Here is a 27351-nt window from a genome sequence, read left to right as displayed (position 1 = left end):
GGAGCTGAGCCAATCTGAAGCCAGGAGCCAGGAGCTTCTTCCAGGTCTCCCAAGTGGGTGCAGAGTCCCAAGGACTTAGACCAGGCTCTAGCAGAGCTGGATCAGAAGTGGAGCAGCCAGGACTTGAACCCGTGCCCGTATGAGATGCCAGCACTGAAGGTGGTGGCTTTACCACAGCGCCAGCCTGGCATTTTTTATTACAGAGGAATTCCATGCCAGCCTGATTTTGTTTCCTTTGTGGGAATCCCATTTGTTTTACATGTGTCTTCCATTTGTAGGAACTTTCCTTTATTCCCAAAACTGATGGCTCTAACAAGATAGGACATGCCCACATGTAACTTTGAGAAGTAAGTTTTAGAGATTGCTTCCTTCACTGATTTAGGGTTTGTTAGAGTTTTAAAATCTGCTGTCAATCATTTCATTATACTTTTTTTTTTTCTTTTAAAGAGACAAATAATAAGACAGAGCTCCCATGTGCTGGTATACTTTCTACAGTTCAGCAAAAGCTCAGACTGAGCTAGATCTACATCTCCCACTTGAGTGGCATGGACATGGTTATTTGAACCATACCTGCTACTTCCCTGTAGCACTGGAAGAAAGCTGGAATTAGGAATCCTGCCTCGACACTTGGATGTGAGACATGGCAGGCATCTTAATCACTGTGCCAAGGTCCTCCCTTTCACTGTATTTTTTTTATTTTATTTTGAGTTATTTTATTTTATTTGAGAGTTAGAGTTACAGACAGTGAGAGGGAGAGACAGAGAGAAAGCTCCTCCCCCCATTGGTTCACTCTTCAAATGGCCACAAGGGCCAGAGCTGCGCTGATCCAAAGCCAGGAGCTAGGAGGTTCCTCCTGGTCTCCCATGTGAGTGCAGGGGCCCAAGGACCTGGGCCATCTTCTAGTGCTTTCCCAGGCCACAGCAGAGAGCTGGACTGAAAGAGGGGCAGCCGGGACTAGAACCGGCGCCCATATGGGATGCCGGAGCTTCAGGCAGAGGATTAATTTACTGCGCCACGGTGCCGACCCCTCACTGTATTTTTAATTTTGTGGTATCATCTCCATACAATATTTAACCTCAGTATGTTCCTTGGCATTGTCCCTTCTTTATAATTTCAAGAAAGATACCTATAACTCAACTTCAGTCAAGAACATAACATATCCTTTTTAAAATTATAACTGACTTATCTTTCCACGTAACAGATAATAATTGGTATTTATCTTTGGTCATTTTTACCTAGAATACCTGGAACAGAGATCTGTTTAACACTTGGGTGAATAGGGCCTTATGAAATCCTTCAAGTCCAAAAAAAGAAGGAGAAAGTTTATATGTACTATAGTTTAATTTGTTAGGTCAACGGGATATGAGGGAGTAAAGAGAAAGCTGCAGTGGGAGACAATTATCCCTCTCTACAGGACTTTCTTACCTCTGGGTATTGGGGCAGGCTGCCTTTAGTTTGGGCCATACTCCCATTCTTTCAGTGGAAGGAATGCTCTCACAAAGAGCCATTCATTTCATTTTTAATGTGTGTATAACAGTAACATTGGGATTCTTGTGGGGTTTTGTTTTGTTTGTTTTTTGGCTCTGCTGCAAGCTTCTGATATACTTTTGAAAAGCACCAATAAGAATGAGACCAGCCACATACATTTTCCCATCATCTGCTATTTCCTTTAGCACTAGTTACAAGTTGGTAGCAGTGGAGGTACTACTGGATACCACTGGAAAATCTATCTCTGTTGTTCTTTCTCTCATGTAGTTCCCTATTTTGTCACTTTCAGTCAATCAAATATTGTTTGGCCCATCATTCAATCTTTCTTCATCCTGACTTCCAGGAAGTTTTCTCCACATTTAAAATTGTTTTTGTCATTTCAGTAGGAATCTAGATGGCTTCTTGATTAATGAGGAAGAGATGATGGGTGCACAATATGAGAAGTGTATCATCTTATGTTGAGATAAAGAAAAATTTCTGACAGTCAAAGACTAAGAAAGAACATTTTTAGAAGCTAGTAAATGGAATATCTGGCTCTAAGAATGAAGGTTCCTTTTGGAATAATGCAGAAGAAAAATAGTAGATACGAAGACTTGAAAGATTCTACTTCAACAACTCAGATTTTGTTTTTCTTTCTTTTTTTCCCCCATTTTATTTGAAAGGCAGCCAGAGACAGATCCGCCATCCACTGGTTCACTACCCAAATACCCACCACGTAGTCAGGGCTGGACCAGGCCAAAGACAGAAGCCCAGAACTCCATCTGTGACTCCCATATGCATGGGAGAGACCCAAGTACTTGAGCAATCATCTGCTGTCTTCTAGGATGAGTATCAGCAGGAAGTTGAATCAGAAGCAGAGGAGTTCAGACCTGAACCAGGCACTCTGAATTATCAAAGGTCAGTCAAAAGTTTCGCAAATGCATAAACTTAGCAAATTCATGATTTTAGGGACATATATTCATCGCACATTTCATGTAGTCCTTTGCTGGATCCCTAAGGGCATGGGCCTAGTAAGCATTAAATGCAGTAACTCAGTTCAGGAAATGAAGGATGATTCTCCAGGTAAAGTGAAAATGGGAGCAAACAAAGAAGCCTCACCTAAGTAGGAGTTAAAGATTCAAGGAAATTCCAAGTAGGAAGAAATCAGAGCAACCAGTGAGGCAGAAATGGCAAACAGAATTTAAAGATGAGGGTTACAGGATGCGCTTCAAAAAGATTAGGGTAGGAGATAGGAAAGGAGGCAAAACTATGACTTCTCCCTTGAGAAATTATTTTAATAAATGAGTAGATATATTGGTTGAAAGAGAAAAATGTAAAGGGCATATCCCTTCAGAAATGTTATGGTTTCATAAATTTAAAGTAGAAGGTAACCATGTCTCATCTACTGCAAACACTTTAGTGGTTCCTATTACCAGTGCTTAGCTGATATCTCCAAGAAGTACTTCTTGACCACCTCATTTAAAAGTGAAATATCTTTTCTCAATATCACCATTCCAACATTCTATATCACTGTCTTACTTTATTTTTCTCTAGGGCATTTGTCACTTTCTAAAATACTCATTTAAAAAGGTTTGATTTATTGTTTTTATGTCCCTACACTAGAATTAAACTCTACAAGAGCAGAATTTTTTTTTTTTTTACTTTTAAACAGTTTCCTCCCAGACTTTAATACTTATTACATTGAAGGGATGCAATAAATATTTACTGAGCAAAAGCTCAAGAATGGATTGCCAAGTATACAGTTGTGTCAAAGGAAAATTGGAATGGCAAATTAAGAAATCATAAACACTTGAATATATCTCTAATTAGCATGTAAGTTCCATGAAAACTGGTATTTTTACCTCTTTTGCTGAAATAAGAATGGATAGAATGTTCAACAGACCTAATATAGCAGTTTTCTTGGTAGAACATAAATAAAGTCTTTCATTTAAAACCATAAAATAAATACAAGATAAACTGGACACCTTACCCCTAGGGGGAGCTCAAAACACATCTACCCCTCATTCCACCCAATAGAAGTGCTGATGGGAACGCTGGAGTGAACCAGAGTACTAAGAGTTGGTTCCCAAGTAAATGACACAAGGAATCTTGTCTTTTCCAGATGTGTTTATTCTCTCCTCTCCTATACCAGATACAAACAAGCAAAAAACTTTTGCTTCCTAACTTGGGAAGCCTACAGTGAGATGAAGAAAATGAAAGTTACACGAAGGGAAAAAGTGGTACAGGACAAGACAGATTTCTTCTGGTCTAGGCACAAGGAAACCTTTTTCACCAGGTCTAAGTTCTATATAATAGCAATAAAAAGTAAGTTTATACAAGCTCTCTTCCAACAAATGTAGAATTGGAATCCTGGCTACAAAATGCTTGGGAGCATAGCAGAAAATTAATTTTAAGATCTCTCTTTATCTGCCAGCATCACAGACTCTAAAACATGGTCACCTTAGCAACCATAATAACTTAAAAGCAATAAATAAACAATAAACTATTTGTAGGGAGAGAAGAAAGTCCTATTATAATGCAGACAAGAATCTAAAGTAGGGAATTCTTTTACCTGGAATGATCCAAGAATATCCTTTAAGGGCTCTTCATAAAACTCATCTCTTCCAAAGAACAGCAGCAATTCAAAGAAACTCCTAGAAGGAATAAGTGAATGATAACTTTCATTTATAAGAATAACTGATTTTTTCCAGTTTATTACATTATCAAAAGCCATAATAACTATCAAATGTCAGATATTTGTTTTAAAAATATTTGCTGCAAAAAAATTCTCATTATTTTCATATTATGCTTTTACTAAAATCTTAAAAGTATCTTTAAGAAAAATGCAAATAATATACATAAAGTTATTACAGAATGAAACCTTTAAAACAGTACTCATGCCTACCAATATTCACAATTCAATAAATATTCCATGGTATACAAAATGGCAGAAACAGTGGTTATAATAGGTAGAATTAAAAAGGAGAGAATGATCCAACATGGGAAGCAGGCCACACAGCAGACTCATTGAACAACAAACACCCTAAACAGCACTCTGACATCAGAATCAGCCCTTAAGGCATTCAGAGCTGGCTAAAAAGCCCATGACAGCATTTCAGGCATGGGAAGCCAAGACACTTTGGCTAAATATGACCTGCATGAAGGATCTCTGTGAGATCCCAGTGGAAAGAAGGGGCCATCAAAGAAGGATGTACTTTTCTCTGAAGAAAGGAGAGAACTTCTACTTTGCTTATGGCCCTACCTAAGTACGGACAGAGTTTGTGGACTCAAAAGGCTTCCATAGCCTTGACAGCTCATGACAAGTGCATCAGGTGATCAATGACATCATAAATGAGCGTGTCAATTGTTAAATCAACAACAGGAGTTACTGTGCACTTACTCCCCAATGTAGGACCTCTGTCCTTAATGAGTTGTACTATGAGAATTAAATGTAAAACTTGTTTTGAAACAGTACTTTATATTTTCTGTGTGTGTGGGGGGGGCAAATTGTAGAAATATTTACTTAGTATAGAGTTGGTCTTCTGTATAAAGATAATTAAAAATGAATCTTAATGAAGAATGGGATGGGAGCAGGATTAGGAGGTGGGACGGGAGTGTATTTATTAAATAAAAGCTTTCTAAAAAAAAAAAAAAAAAACAGTGGTTACACATAGAAGAATGGGCACAGAGGCTGACTCTGTGGCATAGTGGGCTAGGCTGCCACCTGTCATGCTAGCATCCTATATACAGCTGCTCCAGTTCCAATCCAGCTCCCTGCTAATGCACCTGGGAAAGCAACAATAGATGGCCTGAGTGCTTGGGCTCCTGCTAACCACATGGTAGACCTGGATGGAGTTACAAGATACTGGCTTAAGTCTGTTCTAGCCCCGGCCTTTGTGGACATCTGAAGAGTGAACTAGCAGAGGGAAGGTCTCCCCTTCTCTCTGTCTTTCCTCCCTCTCTGTAACTGTGTCTTTCAAATAAATAAATAAAATCTTTTTTTTAAAATTTATTTGACAGGTAGAATTATAGAGAGACAGAGACAAAGAGAAAGGTCTTCCTTCCGTTGGTTCACCTCCCAAATGGCCACTACAGCCGGTGCTGCACCAATCCGAAGCCAGGAGCCAGGTGCTTCTTCCTGGTCTCCCATGCAGGTGTAGGGGCCCAAGCACTTGGGCCATCCTCCACTGCCCTTCCGGGCCACAGCAGAGAGCTGGACTGGAAGAGGAACAACCTGGACTAGAATTGGAGCCCATATGGGATGCCAGCACCACAGGCAGAGGATTAACCAAGTGAGCCATGGCACCAGCCCTAAATAAAATCTTAAAAAATAAAATGGGGATAAACTCCAGCTTCATTCTAGTATAATTAGACTGCAAAGAAAACCCCTAATTTTATATTTTTTCCAGAGGGATATATGGACAGATCAAGTTCATACAAAAACAAAGAGTAATCACCATGAAACACTGAGCCAACATTTAGATTACAATGTATTCTATCAACTATATCTAATAAATGATACATGGTTCCTCAAACTCTAGGTTCACATTGATTATTCTACTCCCAACAGAACTGATCAGTTTCAGTATATTTTCTTTAAACAAATTATTTAGAAAATAAGTTATTTTGTGTTTAGTATTAAAAATTATAAAGTTATTTAATATCACTTAGCATCCCTAAAGAAGTACAATGACAAATATTACAAAATTTTAACATTTTAATTCATCCAGCATGAACGAAGTTAGGAATACCTAAAGTTGTATTTTTATGAACATTTTGCCTTTAATCAAAGTAAGTCACCACTGTCTATTTGCATCTCAAATAAAACTTTTTTTTTTTTTTAAATGGGGCAAGTATTTGGCTTAATGACTAAGACACCTGTGTCCCATAAGAGTGCCTGGGTTTCATTCCTGGCTCTCTCTCTCAGTTCCAACTTCCTACTGAAGCAGACCTGAAGCATCAGATGATGAGTCAAGTGACTGAGTTCCTGCTACCTTCATGGGAAACCTGGATAGAGTTTCCAATCCAGTTCTGATTCTTGCAGGCATTTGGAAAATGAACCCACTTAGGGATACTGTGTGTATGTGTGTGTGTGCGAGTATGCCCCAAGTTAAAAAGAAAAAAATGAATGAATGAATAAATCACTAACAAAGACTGAAATTTTCCAATGCAGGTATGAGAAAAATAGTTTAGCAAATTATATATAAGACAAATATTACACAAACACTTTCTAAATGTAACAAAATTGCTATACTCTAAAAACTGGTATTCTATCAATTTGGTGATTTTTAAATTGAAAATACTGACAAACCAAAAAGCTTAAAACCAGTTAAAAGCAAAATGATAAACTGTTAAAAAATTTGCTGGATTCCTTAGTTAAAATATTTTTATAATTTTTTTAATTATATTATAATTATAATTATATTATAATTATAATTTTTAAAAAGGTCAACAACTCAGCAGAAATCTAGGATAGATTTTCACAAAAAGAAATGCAAGTGCTTGCTTTAGCAGCCCATATAATAAAATTGGAACAATATAAAGATTAGCATGGCCTCTGCACAAGGATGACATGCTAATCCATGTAGTATTCTATATTTAAAAAATGCAAATACATTTTTTCAAGTATGAAAAGATGCTCTACTTAATTCATATAAGCAAAAGATATAAAGATGAAATACCATTTCTCCTACAAATTTATAAAAATGAAAGTTATACCATAATGACTCGAGAACAGAAACAGGCTATGATATCTTATTGGAGGGACTGTAACTTAAACTAACTATTCTAGGGCAACACAGTGACAATCATCAAAATTTAAAATGTGGATTCCAAGATGGCAGATTATGGAGTGACATGCTGCACTAGGCTAGGGATAAATAGTAAGGGAAGTGCACTTCCAGGGGAGAACTGGAGAGAAAGCAGCACTGGAGGTCCTACAAGAAGAGGAATGTGGTGGACTTGTGCAGAGGGTGTGGACGCATGGCACAACACGAACACAGCTGCAGCAGAGCCAGAGTTGGGGGCAGTTTGGAGACAGAGGTGAGGCTGGACTGCAGCCACCTGTGGTGATACAGCTGGAAGGAGAGCGTTGCTTCAGTTCACACTGGAGCCCTGAGGGCCCGCGGTTGTTAGCGGTTGCCCATGGACCCAGTGGAAGTAGAGAGGGTATGTTTATTTCATCCTAACTTCCCCACAAAAGTGCCTCCTACCTGGCTGAGAAAGGGTGGGTGCCATTTTGGGTTTGGGCGGCAACTGTGGAAGCCTTTGTGCACACACACTGAGACAGGACGCCTTTTCCACAGTACCAGTAGCAGAGGTGGTCAGGGAGTAGCTTTGGGCCAGTGGCTCTATTGTACACATGTGATCCGGTCATTCCAGTGGAGGGAACGATCCACAGTCCCCACTAACTTTCAGCCTGGTTGGGAAGTAGCTAGGAAACCACGTGGAATGATGAGGACCCGCAGCCTCCCAGGATCAAAACACATAGGTGGAGCTGTCTCAGGGAACATCTCCCTCTGTTAACTGCACAGGCTGGCAGGGCAGAGAAGCCTCTGGACACAATGACTGTGGGAGCTCGTGTGCTGAGACCATGGGGAATTTGTGGATACATAAGAAGGTGCAGGGTGTAGCTGGGTATTGAGACACACCATGCCCAACCTGGACGTTACCCTGGATACTCGCCATACCCTGAAGTACTGACCAGAGCTGCCTGGCCACAGCCACCACACCCTTCTGGGCAAAGACATTCCATTAAGCCACAGAGGTATAGCTCAAAGATAAAAGCCATCAGAAGAAAAAACTAAAAATCAACTCCACAAATGCAGAAAAACAAATGCAGAAATTCAAGAAACAATAAGGAAGACACCATGACCCAAAGGAACACAACATTTCAATATTACAGTGTGAAGATGAAGAGATGGGTGGCCAACGCCGTGGCTCACTTGATTAATCCTCCGTCTGTGGCACCAGCATCCCATATGGGCGCCGGGTTCTAGTCCCAGCTGCCCCTCTTCTAGTCCAGCTCTCTGCTGTGGACTGGGAGGGCAGTGGAGGATGGCCCAAGTGCTTGGACCCCTGCACCCGCATGGGAGACCAGGAAGAAGCACCTGGCTTTGGATTGGCGCAGTGCTGGCTGTAGCAGCCATTTGGGGAGTGAACCAACAGAAGGAAGACCTTTCTCTCTGTCTCTCTCTCTGTCTATAACTCTACCTGTCAAATTAAAAAAAAAAAAAAAGATGAAGAGATTAAGGAAATGCCAGAAATGGAATTCAAAATAATAATCCTAAGATTACTCAAAAGCAAAACAAAGCAAAAATTATGAACTAAAGAAAAATATACATGACATGAATGAAAATTTTTCCCACAAAATTGAGACTTTAAAGAAAAATCAAAATGAAATATTCGAAATGAAGATTCAATAGGCCAAATAAAAAATGTGGTGAAAACACTTAAGCAGATTTGGTGAGGCAGAAGAAAGAATATATGAACTACAATACAACTCTTTGGAAATCTTACATCTGACAACCAAAAAAAAAAAAAGAGAGAGAGAGAGAGATATGGAAAAAACAGTGTGGAGATTTAAGGAATATTTTCAAATGACCCAAGAAACAGGTCTTAGGAGTTCCTGAAGTTGTGGATACAGAAAATGGACTAGAAGGCCCATTTAGTGAAATAATGACAGACAACTTCCCAAATCTGGAGAAAGAAAGGGAAATCCAAGTATAGGAAGCACGTAGAACTTCCAATAGACATGACCAAAAAAGATCCTCACCATAACACATTGTAGTCAAACTTTCCAGTAAAACAAAAAAATTCTAAAATATGCATGAGAGAAACAAAAAATTCCAGAGGCTCTCCAATTAGATTAGCAGCAGACTTCTCATAAGACACCCTAGATACCCAAGATATAGTCCAAACCTTAAAAAAAAAAAAAAAAAAAAAAAAAAAAAAAAAAAACCTGTCAACCCAGGATACTGTACCCTGCAAAGCCCTCATTTATGAATGAAGATGACATAAAGACCTTCCATAACAAACAGAAATTGAAAGAATTTCTTACCATTTACCAAGTCTTACAAAATATGCTTAATGATGGACTACACACAGAAACACAGAAAGATAGCCATCATTAGGAAAGAATGTGAAGGCAGTAAAAGTACAAAAGAAATCCATAGTAATCAATAAGAGTATTTGTGGGAAAATGACAGGGCCAAGTCTTTATCAATAATCACCTTGGATGTAAATGGTATCAACTCTCCAGTTAAAAGATACAGACTGGCTGAATGGATGGAAAAGCAAGATCCATTTATTTCCTGCTTAAAAGAAACACATCTCACAAAGATACATGCAGGCTGAAAGTGAAAGGATGGAAAAAGTTATTCCATGCTGACAGAAACCAAAAAAGATCTGCTGTTGTCATCCTAATAGCACATAAAAGACTTTAACACAAAAACTGTTAAAAAGAGACAAAGAAGGGCATTGTGTAATGAATAAGAGATCAATTTCGGGCCGGCGCCATGGCTCACTAGTTAATTCTCTGCCTGTGGCACCAGCACCACCAGCACCCTGGGTTCTAGTCCCGGTCGCTCCTTTTCCAGTCCAGCTCTCTGCTGTGGCCCAGGAAGGCAGTGGAGGATGGCCCAGGTCCTTGGACCCTGCACCCACATGGGAGACCAGGAGGAAGCACCTGGCTCCTGGCTTCAGATCAGTGCAGCGTGCCGGCCGCAGCGGCCACTTGGGGAGTGAACCAACAGAAAAAGGAAGACCTTTCTCTCTCTCTCTCTCTCTCTCTCTCACTGTCTTAACTGCCTGTCCAAAAAAAAAAAAAAAAAAAAAAAAAAATCAATTTAACAGGAAGATGTAACTATAACAAACATGTATGCACCTAATTACAGGGAACCTGGCTATTTGGAAGAAATCTTAATAAATCTAAAGGGAGACATAGATTCCAATACAACAGTAATGTGAGACTTCAAAACTGCACTTTCAGCAATGGACAGATCAACCAGACAGAAAAGAGTTAATCGACACTATAAACCAAATGGACTTAACAGATATCTACAGAACATTTCATCTGACAGCTGCAGAATATACATTCTTCTCATCAGTGTATGGAACTTTCTCTAGGACTGACCACATGTTAGGCCATAAAGTAAGTCTTAGCAAATAAAAAAAAAATGTAATCATAACATGCATCTTCTCTGACCACAATGGAATAAAGCTGGAAATCAACAATCCAAGAATCTCTATGCAAACACTAAACAACATGTTCCTGAAGGAACAGTGGATCACTGAAGAAATCAAGAGAGAAATCAAAAAGCTTCTGGAAACAAATGAAGCTGACACTACATTTTATCAAAATTTATGTGATACAGCAAAAGCAGTGTTAAGAGGGAAGTTTATAGGAATTAGCGCCTACATGAAGAAATTGGAAAAGTACCAAATAAATGAGCTATGGGCGCATCTCATGAACCAAGAAAAAGAACAAACCAAACACCAAATTAGTAGGAGGAAGGAAATAATTGAAATTAGAGAAGAAATAAACAAAATGGAAATGAAAAAATATCAATGAAATGAAGAACTGGTTTTTCAAAACAATAAACAAAATTGATACACCATTGCAACTAATCAAAAAAAAAAAAATAGGGAGAAGACTCAAATAAATAAAATCAGAGATGAAAAAGAAATGTAACAACAGATACCACAGAAGTAAAAAGAATCATCAGGAATTACTACAAAGAGGTGTCGATCAATAAATTGGGAAACGTAGAAGAAATGGATAGATTCCTAGATATATACAATTACCAAAACTGAGTCGTGAATATATAGAAAACCTAAACAGAACACTAACCAAGACCAAGATTGATTCAGTAATAAAGACCCTCCAAACAAAGAGAAGCCCAGGACCAGACAGCTTCACTGCTGACTTCTCCCAGACATTTAAAAATGAATTAATTCCAATTCTCAAGCAATTCAAAACAATGAAAGGGAGGGAATCCACCCAAACTCTTTCTATGAAGCCTACATCCCTTTAATTCCTAACACAGAAAAAGATGCAACAGAGAAAGAGAATTATAGACCAATATCCCTGATGAACATAGATGCAAAAATGCTCAACAAAATATTAGCTAATTGAATCCAACAACATATCAGAAAGATCATTCAACCTAACCAAGTGGGATTTATCCCTGGTATGCAAGGATGGTTCAGCATTCCCAGATCAGTCAATGTGATATATCACATCAATAAACTGAAGAACAAAAACCATATTGTTATATCAATAAATGCAGAGAAAGCATTTGATAAAATACAACATCCTTTCATGATGAAAACCTTAAGTAAATTGGGTATAGGAGGAACATTCCTCAACACAATCAAGGCAATTTATCTATTGAATAGGGAAAAGCTGGAAGTAGTCCCCTAAGATCTGGAACCAGACAAGGATTCCCACTCTCACCACTGCTATTTAATATAGTCCTGGAAGTTTTAGCCTGAGCCATTAGATAAGAAAAATAAATCAAAGAGATACAAATTAGAAAGTAGGAAATCAAACTATTCCTAATTGCAGATGACATAATTCTATATATAGGGGATCCAAAAGACTCTACTAAGAGACTTTTAGAATTCATAAAAAAGAGTTTTGTAAAGTGGCAGGATATAAAGTCAACATGGAAAAATCAATAGCCTTTGTATACAGAGACAATGTCATGGCTGAGATAGCACTTTTAAGATCAGTCACATTCATAGTATCTCCAAAAATAATTTAATACCCTGGAATAAAGTTAACCATGTCAAAGATCTCTACAATGAAAATTACAGAACATTAAAGAAAGAATTAGAAGACATAAAAAATGAAAAATCTTCCATGTTCATGGATTGGAAGAAAAAAAATACCATTAAAATACCCATTCAATGCAATCCCAATTAAAATACCAAGGACATGAGAAAACTGTTACATTGATATGAACACATCAGAAAAAATTCCTTGATATACTGTTAAGCAATGCAGAGCTATATTCATTATACTAGTCTCCTTTTATCTGTAGTTTTACTTTCTGTCAATCATAGACTAAAAATATTAAGTGAGAAAACTCAGAAATAAACAGTTAAGACGTTTTAAATTTCATGCCATTTTGAGTAAAATGATGAAATCTCATGTCATTTGGCTCCATCCCAACCAGGACATGAACTATCTCTTTATCCAATATACCTATGCAATATATGTTACTTGCCAGTTAGTCACTTAGTTGCTGTCTCAGTTACCAGATCACTATCACACAATATTGCAGTGCTAGTGTCCAAATAACACCTACTTTACTGTATTAGTCCCAAAGCACAAAGGTATGATGCAAAGGAAGGGATGAAACATGGGAGTGACAGAATAACTGGTTCTTTATGACAATGTCACAAAGCATACAGAAAATTACAATATTAGAGAGTTCTGAACTATCTGCAATTTCAGGTATTGACGAGACTTTAAGACATATGCCTCACAAATCATGGAGGACTGCTGGAGATTGTCTTTGTATAGAGACAGACAGGATAGAGGGGATGAAGTCACATGCACACCAATACATAAAGTTAATATATGTAAGACTACCTAGAGGGATGAGAGAAAAAAGGAGAATTAATTTTCATTATTAACTATTTTTAGATTTATTTTTCTGCCCATCAGTATGTGTAAAAAGTGTCCAAATACACATCTGGAAGCATTTCTATCCCTATAATCAAAGTACTATTTCACAGTTGTCTCACATTTATTTTTTTGTTGCAAGCTACAAAAATCAATTGTATTTCTTTACATTCTCAAAGAATATTACAAAAATTAAAAACAACTTACAGTAACCCCAGAAATAAGAAAGAGTTATGTGTAAATTTAACAAAAAAGTACAATGCTATTACACTGAAAGCTATGAAATATTGTTGAGGAAAATTAAGTTTCTAAATAGAATGATATCCTATGTTCATGGGTGAATATATAATATTATTATGATGTTAATACTCTGAAAATTGGTGAACAGATTCAATGAGATATCTAGCAGAATCTCAGCTTCCTTTTTAAAAAAACCTTTCTGAAGCTTAATTAATTTTATTTTTTAATTTTTATGCATTTTTTGAGAAACTTAACTAACTGAAGAAGAATGCAAGAATGATACAACTTTTGCAAACACATAGACATACTATAGCCTATGAGACATAAGAATATCCTGCATTTAATAGACTAAAATGAAGTAAATCTTTGAGAACAGGTTTTACTATTAACTCTCATAATCCAGTTCTTTGAGGACAGAGGTCCTGCATAGGAACTTAGTGCACAGCAACTCCTGTTTATAATTTAACAATTAAATCTCTTAAGTATGACATCAGTGATCACCTGAGGCTCTTTTTTTTTTTTTAAAGACTTATTTATTTGAAAGAGTTACACAGAGAGAGGAGAGGCAGAGAGGCAGAGAGAGAGAGAGAGAGAGAGAGAGAGAGAGAGAGAAGTCTTCCATCTGCTGGTTCACTCCCCAGATGGCCGCAACAGCCAGAACTGTGCCTATCCGAAGCCAGGAGCCAGAAGCTTCTTCCTGGTCTCCCACGTGGGTGCAGGGGCCCAAGGATTTGGGCCATCTTCCACTGCTTTCCCAGGCCATAGCAGAGAGCTGGATTGGAAGTGGAGCAGCCAGGACTCGAACCAGCGCCCATATAGGATGCCAGCACTTCAGGCCAGGGCGTTAACCCACTGTGCCACAGCGCCCACCCCCACCTGAGGCTCTTGACATGAGCTGCCTATGTTATAGAATTCTACTGAATCCACAAACTCCTTCAGTTTCTGGGGTCAGAGTGCTACTTAAAGCAATTGTCATTCCATGAGTCTGCTATATGGACTGCTTTCCATGATGGAGCATTCACTCCTTTTTAATTCTATTATTATTACCAAACACTTAATCCTATCCATATGCTGACTTTAACATTTAAACTAGTATTTTTACCACCTGGCTTAAGGGGATTTGGGTTCTCATGGCAAGTTTTTAAACTGTATCCCCTTTTTTTTAATTTGAAAGTCAGAGTTACACAAGAGAGAGAGGTCTTCCATCTGCTGGTTCACTCCCCAGATGGCCACAACAGCCAGAGCTGCACAGATCCGAAGTCAGGAGCCAGGTGCTTCTTCCTGGTCTCCCATGCAGGTGCTCTCAAGTACTTGGGCCATCCTCCACTGCCCTCCAAGGCCACAGCAGAAAGCTGAACTGGACTAGAACCTGGCACCCATATAGGATGCCAGCGTCACAGGTGGAGGATTAACCAAGTGAGCCATGGGGCTGGCTCCTAAACTGTACCCTTAGAAGTAAGTCTATAGCAATGTATGTAGAACTATGCAGCATTACAGTTACAAACTTCATACACTTTATAATAACAACTTTAGGAACATGGTGATTCTTCTGACCATGGTGCCTTCCCACCCACTTTCCCACACCCCTTATTCCTCCCTCTCTTATTCCCATTCTTTTTTTTTTTTTTTACTAAGACCTATTTTGAATAACTTTATACACATGTGATTAACTCTATGTTAAGTAAAGAGTTCAACAAATAGCACGATAAAAAAAAAAATACAACTGTTCCTCAACAGTCAAGACAATTGCTGTTCAAAAAGTCATTGCTTCTAAAAGTGTCAGTTTCACTTCTACAGATTACCTTTTGGGTGCTCTATTAGTTATCACAGGTCAGGTAGAACATATGCTATTTGTCCCTTATTTCACTAAGAATGATCTTTTCCAGTTTCATCCATTTTGTTGCAAATGAAATTATATCATTTTATTTATTTTTTATAATGCTATGTAGTATTCCATAGCGTACATATCCCATAAATCTCTTTATCCATATCCAGTCTTCAGTTCACAGACATTTGGGTTGATTCCATATCCTATCTATTATGAATTGACCTGCAATAAACATGGGGCTACAGATAACACTTTCATATGCTGATTTCATTTCCCTTGGGTAAATTCCAAGGAGTGGGATGGTTGGGTCATATGGTAGGTCTAGATTCAGATTTCTGAGGTATCTCCATACTGTCTTCCATAGTGGTTTTACCAGTTTACATTCCCACCAACAGTGGATTAGGGTATCTTTTCCCCCATGTCCTTGCCAGCATTTGTTGTTTGTTCATTTGTGTATGACAGCCATTCTAACTGAAGCCGCATTGTGGCTTTGATTTGCATTTCTCTGACAGCTAGTGATCCTGAGCATTTTTTCAGGTATTTGCTGGCCATTTGGATTTCCTCTTTTGAAAAATGTCTGTTTAACTTCTTTGCCCATTAAATAACTGGGTAGTTTGGTTTGTTGTTCTTGAGATTCTTGATCTCTCTATATTCTGGTTATTAATGCTTTATCAGTTGCATAGTTTGCAATAATTTTCCCATTCTGCTGGTGGCCTATTCACTTTGCTGATTGTTCTTTTGCAGTACAGAAGCTTCTCAATTTGATGTAACCCCATTTTTCAACTTTGGCTTTGACTGCTTGCGCCTCTGGGGTCTTTTCCAGTAACTGTTTGTCTATGGTAATGTATTGCAGGAATTCTCTAATGTTCTCTAATAATAATTTGATGGTATTTGGTCATAGGTTTACGTCTTTAATCCATTTTGAGTGGATTTTTGTGTAAAGTGTAAGGTAGGGGTTGTGTTTCATACTTGTGCATGTGGACATCCAGTTTTCCCAGTACCATTTGTTGAAGAGACTGTCCTTGCTCCAGGGATGAATTTTTAGCTCCTTTGTCAAAGATACATTGTTTGTCGAAGCTTGTGTTGATTTCTGGCGAATCTATTCTGTTCCATTGGTCTATCTTTTTTGTACCAGTACCAGGCTCTTTGGTTATAACTATCCTGTAATATATTTTGAAATATGGTATTATGATGCTCCTGGCTGTTTTTGTTGTATAAGATTGCTTTCACTATTCGGGGTCTCCTGTGTTTCCAAATGAATTTCAGCATAATTTTTTTCTATATCTGAGAAGAATGTTACTGGTCTTTTGATTGGTATAGTACTGAATCCATAAATTGCTTTTGCTAGTATGGACATTTTGATTATATTGATTCTTCCAATTCATGAACATGGAAGATTTCTCCATTTTTGGGGGTGTATTTTTCTATTTCTTTCTTTAATGTTTTGTAATTCTCATCATAGAGATATCTGACACCCCGTCTCCCAAAGTATTTCATTTTTTTTTGGTAGCTATTGTGAATGGAATTGATCTTAGAATTTCTTTCTCAGCCATGGCATTGTCTGTGTATACAAAGGCTATTGAGTTTTGTGTGTTGATTTTATATACTACTACTTTACCAAACTCTTTTATGAGTTACAATAGCCTCTTGGTAAAGTTTTTTGGATCCCCTATATATAGAATCTTGTCATCTGCAAATAGGAATAGTTTGACTTCCTCTTTTACAATTTGTAGCCCTTTGATTTCTTTTTCTTGCCTAGTGGCTCTAGCTAAAACTTCCAGGATTATACTAAATAGCAGTGGTGAGAGTGGGCATCCTTGTCTGGTTCCAGATCTCAGTGGAAATGCTTCCAGCTTTTCGCCATTCAACAGGACACTGGCTGTGGGTTTGTCATAAATTGCCTTGATTGTATTGAGGAATATTCCTTCTATACCCAATTTTCTTAGAGTTTTCATCATAAAAGGATGTTGTACTTTTATCAAATGCTTTTTCTGCATCTATTGAGATAATCATATGGTTTTGTTCTTCAATATGTTAATGTGATATATCACATTGATTGAATTACAAATGTTGAACCATCTCTGCATATCAGGGATAAATCCAGTTTCCCATAAGTATTCTATTTTTCACTTTGGATTTCTTTTATACTTTTACTAGGAGATTTTCTGTCTTCACATTCTATCATAGTGATGACCAAATTTCTGTGTTTCTGCCTTCACATTCTATCATAGTGATGACCATGTCTCTGTGTGTAGCACATCCTTAAGCATCTTTTGTAAGGCTGGACAGGTGGTGACAAATTCTTTTAATTTCTCTTCATTATATAAGGTCTTTATTTCACTTTCATTCATAAATTAGAGCTTTACAGGGTACAGCTTTTTTCTCTTAAGACTTGGAATATATCTCTACATTCTCTCATAGCCTGGAGGGTTTCTGATAAGAAGTCCACTGTGAGTCTAATTGGAGATCCTTTGAAAGTAGTCTGGTGTTTCTCTCATGCATATTTTGGAATCTTTTCTTTATGTTTTACTCTGGAGAGTTTGATTACAATGTGTCAATGATGTTTTTTGGTCATGTTTATTGGGAGTTCTATGTGCTTCTTGTGCTTGGATATCGGTTTCTCCAAATTAGGGACTTTTTTTTTTTTTTATTGTTTCACTGAAAAAGCCTTCTAATCCTTTCTCTCTTTCCATGCCTTCAGGACTCCTTAGACCTATATGTTGGGATGTATAATGGTATCCTGTAGATCTACAACAGTGTTCTTTAGTTTTCTAGTTTCTTCTTGTTTTGGGTCTGACTGTAAAATTTCCAGAGCTTTGTCTTTTAGCTTGGATGTTCTTTCTGTCTAACTCTGTCGTTAAGACTTTCCACTGCATTTTTATTTGATCTGTTAAATCTTTCATTTCTAGCATTTCATTTTGATTTCTCTTCAAGATCTCAATTTCATGTGAAATATTTTCATTCATATTATATATACTTTTCTTTAGTTTGTGAATCTGCTTCTGAGTAATCCAATGATTAGTTTTTGAACTCCATTTCTGGTATTTCCTCAATCTCTTCATCTTCACATTCTAATATAAATATGTTGTAGTCTTCCTTTGGTGGGCTCATAGTGTCTTCCTTATTTTTGTGTTTTGAACTTTTGCCTTCCTTTTTCTCATTTGTCAAATATTTTTTTTTTGGCCTGATGGCTTTTATCTTTGATCTGTGTCTCTGTGGCTTAGTGGGACGCTAACAGTTTCTTTTTTTTTTTTTTTTTTTTTTTTTTTTGACAGGCAGAGTGGACAGTGAGAGAGAGACAGAGAGAAAGGTCTTCCTTTTGCTGTTGGTTCACCCTCCAATGGCCGCCGCGGTAGCGCGCTGCGGCCGGCGCACCACGCTGATCCGATGGCAGGAGCCAGGTGCTTCTCCTGGTCTCCCATGGGGTGCAGGGCCCAAGGACTTGGGCCATCCTCCACTGCACTCCCTGGCCACAGCAGAGAGCTGGCCTGGAAGAGGGGCAACCGGGACAGGATCGGTGCCCCGACTGGGACTAGAACCCGGTGTGCCGGCACCGCAAGGCGGAGGATTAGCCTAGTGAGCCGCGGCGCCGGCAACAGTTTCATTGAATACCAAGAGGCGTGTGCTGAGTGTGGCCAGGGTGCTGTTTAGTATTCCAGGGTGGCATGAGTATCTGGCGTGAGTATCCAAGGTATGACCCCAGTTGGGTGTTGCAGGTCTCCTCTGGTTGACTGGCTAGAGAAGAATAGTCACCTCAGTTGGTGAACCAGCCCTTCCCCTCCCAGCTAAAGGATGCCCAGGTGTTCGCTCCCAGTGTGCTCAGTACTCATCCACACTGTTTTGTGAACTGCACATTATGCATATTTTATCTGTGGAGTCTTTCCTATGAGCATGGTTCCCTCTCCTATGAGCTGCTATAGGCAACCAAGGAACTCAGAGAGTGCAGAGAAGTGCTCTGTGGTTGCCCAGGACCTAGCCATGCTCTGCCTCCTTTTGTGCAGTTACTGTTTTCTCAGATTCAGCTCACAGGGTTTTCCAGGTTGTGGGTTGCCAGTGGAGCTTCTCTGCCCTACTAGCCAGTCCAGTCTATAAGCAAATTAAATTGTTCCCAGAGCCACTGTCTGTATGTGTTCCTTCCAACCAGATTTGGTGCCAGTGGGGAAGGCAGGTTTTTCTCTCTGCTCAGATTTATGGTTCACAGGTGAACACAGCACCCACCCACTGAAGCCCTACTCGCTTCTCAGTTGTGCTGAGTGGATAGGAGAGTCCCACAGGCAGCACTTCCCCTCCTTAGGTGGGGCACCCCCTCCCCTCCCATTGCAGGGTAACCAGTGCAGTGCAACTGGCAGGTGGAGGCCTTCCTCCTCAGCTTCCTCTGAATTGCTGTGACCCTCGCCGACTCATTGACCCCAGCTATTACCAAGTGCGCGCACAGGAGCTGGGGTGGCTGCCACCTGCCTGTGTCCAAAAAGAACGTCCTCATTCTTCCCGCTGGCCGCAGGTTTCTGCTGTAACAGGCAATGGAGAAGGGAGAGAGAAGCACCACCTTTTTTCTTTTTCCTGCCTCTGGGTGATCAGTTGCCTGCTGTTTGTGGCAGATCTGTGTGAAACTCCAAAAGCAGTTCGCCGAGCTCTCCCTCCTGTTTTATCAACGAGCACCATGGGCCCGTGGAGTTCCCTCACCTGGCTTGCCTGGACAGGCATCCTCCTTCCTGGATCCAAGTTGGCAGGTCTTCCATTGTGTATTTTCTCTCTCAGCATATGTCAGGAGCACCTCCAATGCTCCCGGAGGGTCCACCACCACAGATTCCCCACAACTTTATTCTGAGATTGTACTTTCTCTCCTTTTTAAAATATTAATTTATCCCTGCATAAATCAGACCATCCTGTCACTATTCCACCATCTTGCAACCCCCATCTCACCTTTAAGCACAGAGCTTCAGCTGATATAGTTATTTCATATGGCTGTCAATATTTTTTAAATTATTATAATAGATTGTCAGCATTTTAAAATTGAATCTAGATTTCACTTGCTCTTATAAAACAGAAAAACCTGTAACAAAAGACTTGTATCTCCCTCTGGCAGAATAAGTTGAGCATCTTCAGACCTTACATACAGTATGAATGCTGTCTTCCAATTTCCCAGTCTCCATTTACCTTTCTAATTTCTCCAACATACTGCCTAGTTTATTACTTGCCATTCCCTTCCTGTTCTACTGACTGAGATTAATGATCTATAGCAGAAAATCCCAAACTTCTTATCATGACAAAAAATCTTTATGTAGAATTCTAACCTGCCCTTATACATTACAAATTATTTTACCATAATTTCCATGCCCCCTAGTCATACAAACTTCTCCCTAGTCCATAAAATACCTATGGTCTTTCAGGTCTGTTTCTTCCTCAAGACCTACTTACATGATTTCACTAGAAACTGGCCTAAAAAACATCCTTCTTATAAGATAAATGATTCTTTTTTTACTATTATATTACTGTACTTTACATATCTATCATACTATTTCAAAACATGTGGGAGTTAAAATTGTAGAAGGGAGTGGAGTTGCATCATAATGCTGTGTAGGTAGTATTTACTGATCGAGCAATTAATTGCATTGAAGCAGATAGAAATATATAGTAGTAGAGATAAAATGTGCTATAGCAATGAATTTAGAAATTAGTAAGTAAATCAATGTGACCTTGTAGAGAATCAAATATGCAATGTGAACATGAAAAAGGTGAACCAACATATGGAAGCCTATATTTTCCAAGCTACTACTAACTCAATAACAAGACACAACCCCATGATAATGATACTAAATTAAAAAAAAAAAAGAAAACTACATGCAAAATAACAGTAAGAAAAAGCAAAACAACATTCTCAAGCTACTTTTGCCTTAGAGAAAGATTCAGGTAGCTAGTGTTTATACAATAATGATGAAATCACTAAAGACAAATTCTAAACTACTATAGATGTAGAAGAAACTTCATGTTTCAAACTTGTTATATGAAGGTACTTAAGAAAGTACATGGGGCCGGCGCCGCAGCTCACTAGGCTAATCCTCCGCCTTGCGGCGCCGGCACACCGGGTTCTAGTCCCAGTCGGGGCACCGATCCTGTCCCGGTTGCCCCTCTTCCAGGCCAGCTCTCTGCTGTGGCCAGGGAGTGCAATGGAGGATGGCCCAAGTGCTTGGGCCCTGCACCCCATGGGAGACCAGGAGAAGCACCTGGCTCCTGCCATCGGATCAGCGCGGTGCGCCGGCCGCAGCGCGCCAGCTGCGGCGGCCATTGGAGGGTGAACCAACGGAAAAAAGGAAGACCTTTCTCTCTGTCTCTCTCTCTCTCACTGTCCACTCTGCCTGTTAGAAATAAAAATAAAAATAAAAAAAAGAAAGTACATGGAGGGGCCGGCACTGTGGTGCAGCAGGTTAAAGCTCTGGCCTGAGTGCCAGCATCCCATATGGGCACCAGTTCAAGGCCTGGCTGTTTCACTTCCAATCCAGCTCTTTGCTATGGCCTGGGAAGGCAGTGGAAGATGCCCAAGTCTTTGGGCCCCTGCACCCATGTGGGAGACCCAGAAGAAGCTTCTGGCTCCTGGCTTTGGATGGCTCAGCTCCAGCTGTTGCAGCCATTTGGGCAGTGAACCAGCGGATGGAAGATTCTCTCTCTCTCTCTCTGCCTTTGCCTCTCTGTAGCTCTGCCTTTCAAATAAATAAATAAATACACCTTTAACAAAAAGAGACAAAATTTGTTGCAAAAATTTTGAAATCTGTGCATATAAAGGGTCTTCAAAAAGGTCATGAAAAACATGTATTATGGGTGTCAGCACTGTGATGTCATAGGCTAAAATAAACCTCTGCCTATGGTGGCGGCATCCCTTATGGACATCGGTTCATATGTTCCAGCTGCTCCTTTCCCGATCCATTTTTCTGCTAATGACCTGGGAATGCAGTGCAAGATGGCCCAAGTGCTGTGGTCCCTGTACCCACATGGGGGACCCAGAATAAGCTCCTGGCTTTGGATTGGCCCAGCTCCAGCCACTGGATGGCAGATCTCTGTCTCTTTCTCTGTCTATAACTGTGCCTCTCAAATAAATAAATCTTACCAAAAAAGTATTATGAAAAACCAATGCATAAATTTCCAAAAATTTTGGATTAAAATATCTTTTAATTCTATTTTTCACAGACCTTTTAAAAATGCCCTTTTATATTTCCTATTGACTGCTATAAATAATCAACTAGATGTTGAGAGATCAATGTTTAGCCCTCATGCATGCAAACTCTACATGGTGTGACATAATGAGTCCAAAATAGAACAAAGCATGGCCTCAACATGTAAGTAGCAGTCCAGACTAGGGCTAGCAAACTACCACCCATGGGTCAAATCTGGCCCAAGAAAGACAGTTTTAATATAGTGCATGAGATGCATAGTTAGTCATATTTTGTTTTAAAAAATCCAAATGAATAGTATCTCATAACAGGTGAAAATTACATGAAATTCAGCTATCATCCTTTTAAGAAATAAGGAATTAAAACACAGTCACACCCATTTATTTACACGTATGGCCTATGGATTTTTTTTAAGATTTTATTTATTTATTTGAGACATAGATTTACAGACAGTGACAGGGAAAGACAAAGAAAAAGATCTTCCATCGACAGGTTCACTTTCCAAAAGGCCGCAACGGTCAAAGCTGTGCTGATCTGAAGCTAGGAGCGAGGAACTTCTTCTGGGTCTCCCATGCAGGTGCAGGGGCCCAAGGAATTGGGCCATCTTCTGCTGCTTTCAAGCCATTGTAGAGAGCTGGATCAGAAGAGGAGCAGCCAGGACTAGCACTGGCGCCCACATGGGATGCTGGTACTGCAGGCAGATGATTAACCTGTTGTGCTACAGCGCCGGCCCCTATGGCTGTTTTCACATTGTCATGGCAGTAATGAATAGTAGCAATAGAGATTTAAGGGCTAAAAATCTAAAATATGTTCTATACATACTTTTATAAATCCATGGTGTAGAATCATATCATTTGGATTTGAATCTCATTCCACTTACTTGATCTGCAACCCTGGGCAAGTTATTGAAAATTCTAATGGCTTTACTTATTTATTTATAAAACAGAAATGGTATTCACAGCTACCTCCTAAAAAACACTCAGAACATTCTCTGGTATTTAGTGCTAAATGTGTTTCCTAATATATATAACTACTGTTATTTGTATTAAATTGTCATCCAAGTTTTCATCAACAATAAATTAACACAAGGTCTTCAGAAATTTGTTCTACTCAGCTATGTATATGTCAGTCTTGTTGAAATAAAACAAGTTATTGTAAATGATTGATTAATCAAAATGTTTATCCCAATTTTATATTTATACTATTTTAATGTGTAATATATTTAGTATGTGTTACTGAATGTTTAATATACAATTACCTATATAAATCAATATCTCTTTTTTTAAAAAGATTTATTTGAAATACAGAATGACAGAGAGAGAGGGAGACCAAGAGATCTTCCATCTGCCGGTTTGCTCCCCAAATGGCCATAACTGCCAGGGCTGGGCCAGACTAAAGCCAGGAACCTAGAACTCCAACTGGGTCTTCCACGTGGGTGGCAAAGACCCAAGTATTTGGGCCATCTTCCACTGCTTTCCCAGGCACCATTAACAGGGAAATAGATTGGAAGCAGAGCAGCCAGGATTTGAACCAGCACTTAACCCACTGCACCATAGCATACGCCCCTCCATATATAATCTTAGTCCTAATTTTGGGTTACCTATAGTTTGTTTACCTAAATTGAAATAATTATCTGACACAGAGTTTCCTATAAAAAGGTTAATATGAAAACAAAAATAATTTGTAGTGCAGCAAATGCACTAACAAATTGTATTGCTTTGGAATTTAAAAAAATACACCTTATATAACAATTTATTTATTTGTCTTTCATAAGTCAATATACTCCTACTGGCTATGCAAACTTAAGACTATTAGTGGAGTTCCTATATAAGAAATAAACTAAGCCGGCGCCTTGGCTCAACAGGCTAATCCTCCGCCTTGCGGCGCCGGCACACCAGGTTCTAGTCCCGGTTGGGGCGCCGGATTCTATCCTGGTTGCCCCTCTTCCAGGCCAGCTCTCTGCTATGGCACGGGAAGGCAGTGGAGGATGGCCCAAGTGCTTGGGCCCTGCACCCGCATGGGAGACCAGGAGAAGCACCTGGCTCCTGGCTTCAGGTCAGCATGATGCGTTGGCCGCAGCGGCCATTGGAGGGTGAACCAATGGCAAAAAGGAAGACCTTTCTGTCTCTCTCACTATCCACTCTGCCTGTCAAAAAAAAAAAAAAAAAAGAAATAAACTAGTCTATCATTTCAATGCTTGGAATTCAGATCACATTTTTCCTTGTATTACATGGTAATAAGGTATCAGATTTCCTTAAAATACAGAGATATGACAAGTGGTAGCTATAACCAGAATTACTACTCTCTGTAGCGTATCAGTAAGTATCATGCTGAAAAATCAAGAATGTGGATTTGTACATTTATCTACTTATAAGAAATTCCACTGAATTATGATACTTAACTATCAAAATAAATCCACTTACCAGTCTAAGACAAAGAAAACCAAGTGAATTCTACATGAATCAAATAGTAACAAATAAAATTTTATTATCCATATTTTATTTAAAACTCTAGATTCCTAGGAATTTTTTCCATACAAATTAAATTTTTGATATCATAGAAATTTATACTTAGTGCTACTTAATATTCACAAAGAGCATTTACTTTGACATACTCAACTATTCCAATGCACTTATCTTCAAAATACCTTCTCCAGTAGCATGCCTTTACTGAGGAAGATTCAGTTTGTTTTTCTCAGTGTATACTAGCAAAGAAAAAGAACTGTGTGTTGTATTTTCCATAGTTACCAGATTAGGTTACCTTTAGTGACTGTCCCTCTGGAAACAAAAGTGGCTTTGCCCTTGACTAAAAATTGAGAGAGCTATATACCAAATCCTTTTTAAAGAACCCATCTTTTTTTTTTTTTTTTTTTTTGAGGGGGTTGAAGGCACAATGGGTTAAGTCCACTTCTTGGGATGTCTGCATCCCATGTTAGAAGGCTGGGATTGAGTCCTGCCTCAACTTCCAATCCAGCTTCCTGCTAAATGTGCAGCCTGGGAGGCAACAGATGATGGCTCATGTACTTGAATCCCTGCCACCCATGTGGGAGATACAGATAGAGTTCCTGGATTTTAGCCTGGGTGTTGTGGCATTTGGAGACTGAACCAGCAAATGGAATATCAATCAATTTCTCCCCCCACCAACCTTGCTCTGCTTGTCAAATAAAAATATTTTTTAAAGAACCCATCTCCTATCCAAACTTAATTATATTAAATTTATTCTAAAATACAAACTGACAGTTTCAATAAAAATAATGATAATAACAATAAGACACAACATACAAGGAAACTGTACCATGAGCAAGCGCCAACAGAATGTTAGTCCACAAAGACTTTAACACATTAAAATTAGACATAGAATATAAAATGTGAGTATAAATAGCTTAAGAAATGAATTATTGAAAAATAAAAATATAAATTAACATTAGCAGTCAAAAAACTACAAATAAAATCACTGAAATTATTATGTAGACTTAATGGCTGATTAAAGGTAGCTTAATAAAAATACTATTATACTGAAAGATCTGAAAAAAAATTATAGCATGCAGTATAGAAAACAAAGTAAAAGAAAACACAACCAAGTGTTAGAGACATCGGGGTGGAGTATATAAGTTTAATCATAGTTCCAAAAGGAAAACAAAAACAATAACTGGGCAGCAAGTTTCACAACTTATGAAAAATAAGAATTCACAGATTGAGGAAGCCCAGAAAATCCCAATAAAGATACATAAAAAGAAATCTACACCTAGCTAATCATAGTAAGTTATAAAATCTAAATACAAACAACAATACATAAATAATAAGAAAAAAATAGGTGTTTATAGAGATGGGAAGTAACATTGGCAAAAAAGGTCTAAGATGCAAATATGTTAGTACACAGGTGGTCTAGAAAATTGGACTGCTGGAAAGAACATTAATGATCTCAGCTGGGCTTTAAGAAATAGAGCAGAAGCCAACACTGTGGCATATGGACTGAGCCTCCGCATGCAGTGCTGGAACACCATATGGGTGCTAGTTCTAGTCCTGGCTGCTCCTCTTCTGATCCAGTTCTCTGCTATGGCCTGGGAAAGCAGTGGAAGATGGCTTAAGTGCTTGGGCTCCTGCACCTGTGTGGAAGACCTGGAGGAAGATACTTGCTCCTGACTTTGATCAGGTCAGCTCTGGCTGTTTTGGCCATTTGGGGAGTGAATAATAGATGGAAGACCTTTCTCTCTGTCTCTCCCTCGCTCTGTCTGTAACTCTACATCTCAAAAAATAAATAAATAAAATCTTAAAAAAAAAAAACGAACAAAAGGTACATGACATCAATAGCATATCAGTTAGAAGGGAAGGTTTAAACAAGATTGTTTCACTGTCCTTAGACTGAAAGAAGGTAAACAACATATAAAGTATACACATCAGTAAGAGCTATATTCCCTTTAACTGATTTACAAATTTTCATACAGTAAATGTATGTAAGTTTTCTGGAAGTAGCTAACTTGATTACAAAGTTGAATATCTAGAAAATAATGAAACAAGAAGATCGGTGGAAAGGAACTAGATAATTGTTTTCATACATAAACAGACTAGTGAAACTGAATGGAAAAATTGGAAAATAGATCCTCTGCATATGAAACATGTTACAACAAAAGCATTTTCAAAAGCATTTTGTTGCAACAAAAGCAGTATCTCCAATCAGTTGGGAAAAAAAATTGATTTCTTCATACTCAATAGCCAAATGTTTCAAAAAATTCACTCTAATTTCCAAGCATGGGAAAAAAATAAAAATGGATGAAAATTTAAATGTAAAAATGAAATACAATTATTAGAAAAAAATTCCAATATAACCTAAAAATAGAAAAGGTTTTCTTAATTATGATTAAACATTCAGAAACAACAGAGGAACACTGATGAAAAATTATGATGCAACTTTTAAAAATCTATGATTTTTCAAAAATATTAACTAAAATAATCACCATAAGATAACCAAGTGTAAAAATTTACATTTGCACAGATAGAGAGGCAGGTGTGTGGACTGGT

General features: G+C 38.6%; 1 protein-coding gene and 1 non-coding gene across 2 annotated transcripts in view; one reads left to right on the top strand and one right to left on the bottom strand.

Moving 5' to 3' along the window:
• Positions 1–27351, bottom strand: part of ZNF654 (zinc finger protein 654) — a 106951-nt gene that overhangs the window by 34934 nt on the left and 44666 nt on the right. Inside the window, exon 3 of the mRNA XM_062206692.1 lies at positions 4040–4121. Within this exon, the coding sequence (XP_062062676.1) occupies positions 4040–4121 (82 nt within the window). The remainder of the gene's footprint in view (positions 1–4039; positions 4122–27351) is intronic.
• On the top strand, positions 6966–7069 carry LOC133752753 (U6 spliceosomal RNA). The gene has a single exon (XR_009864974.1). It is a non-coding gene; the product is annotated as a U6 spliceosomal RNA (small nuclear RNA).

This window comes from Lepus europaeus, chromosome 2 (assembly GCF_033115175.1).
Source record: "Lepus europaeus isolate LE1 chromosome 2, mLepTim1.pri, whole genome shotgun sequence".
NCBI classification, from domain to species: domain Eukaryota; kingdom Metazoa; phylum Chordata; class Mammalia; order Lagomorpha; family Leporidae; genus Lepus; species Lepus europaeus.
This window is presented reverse-complemented; position numbering and strand designations above follow the sequence as displayed.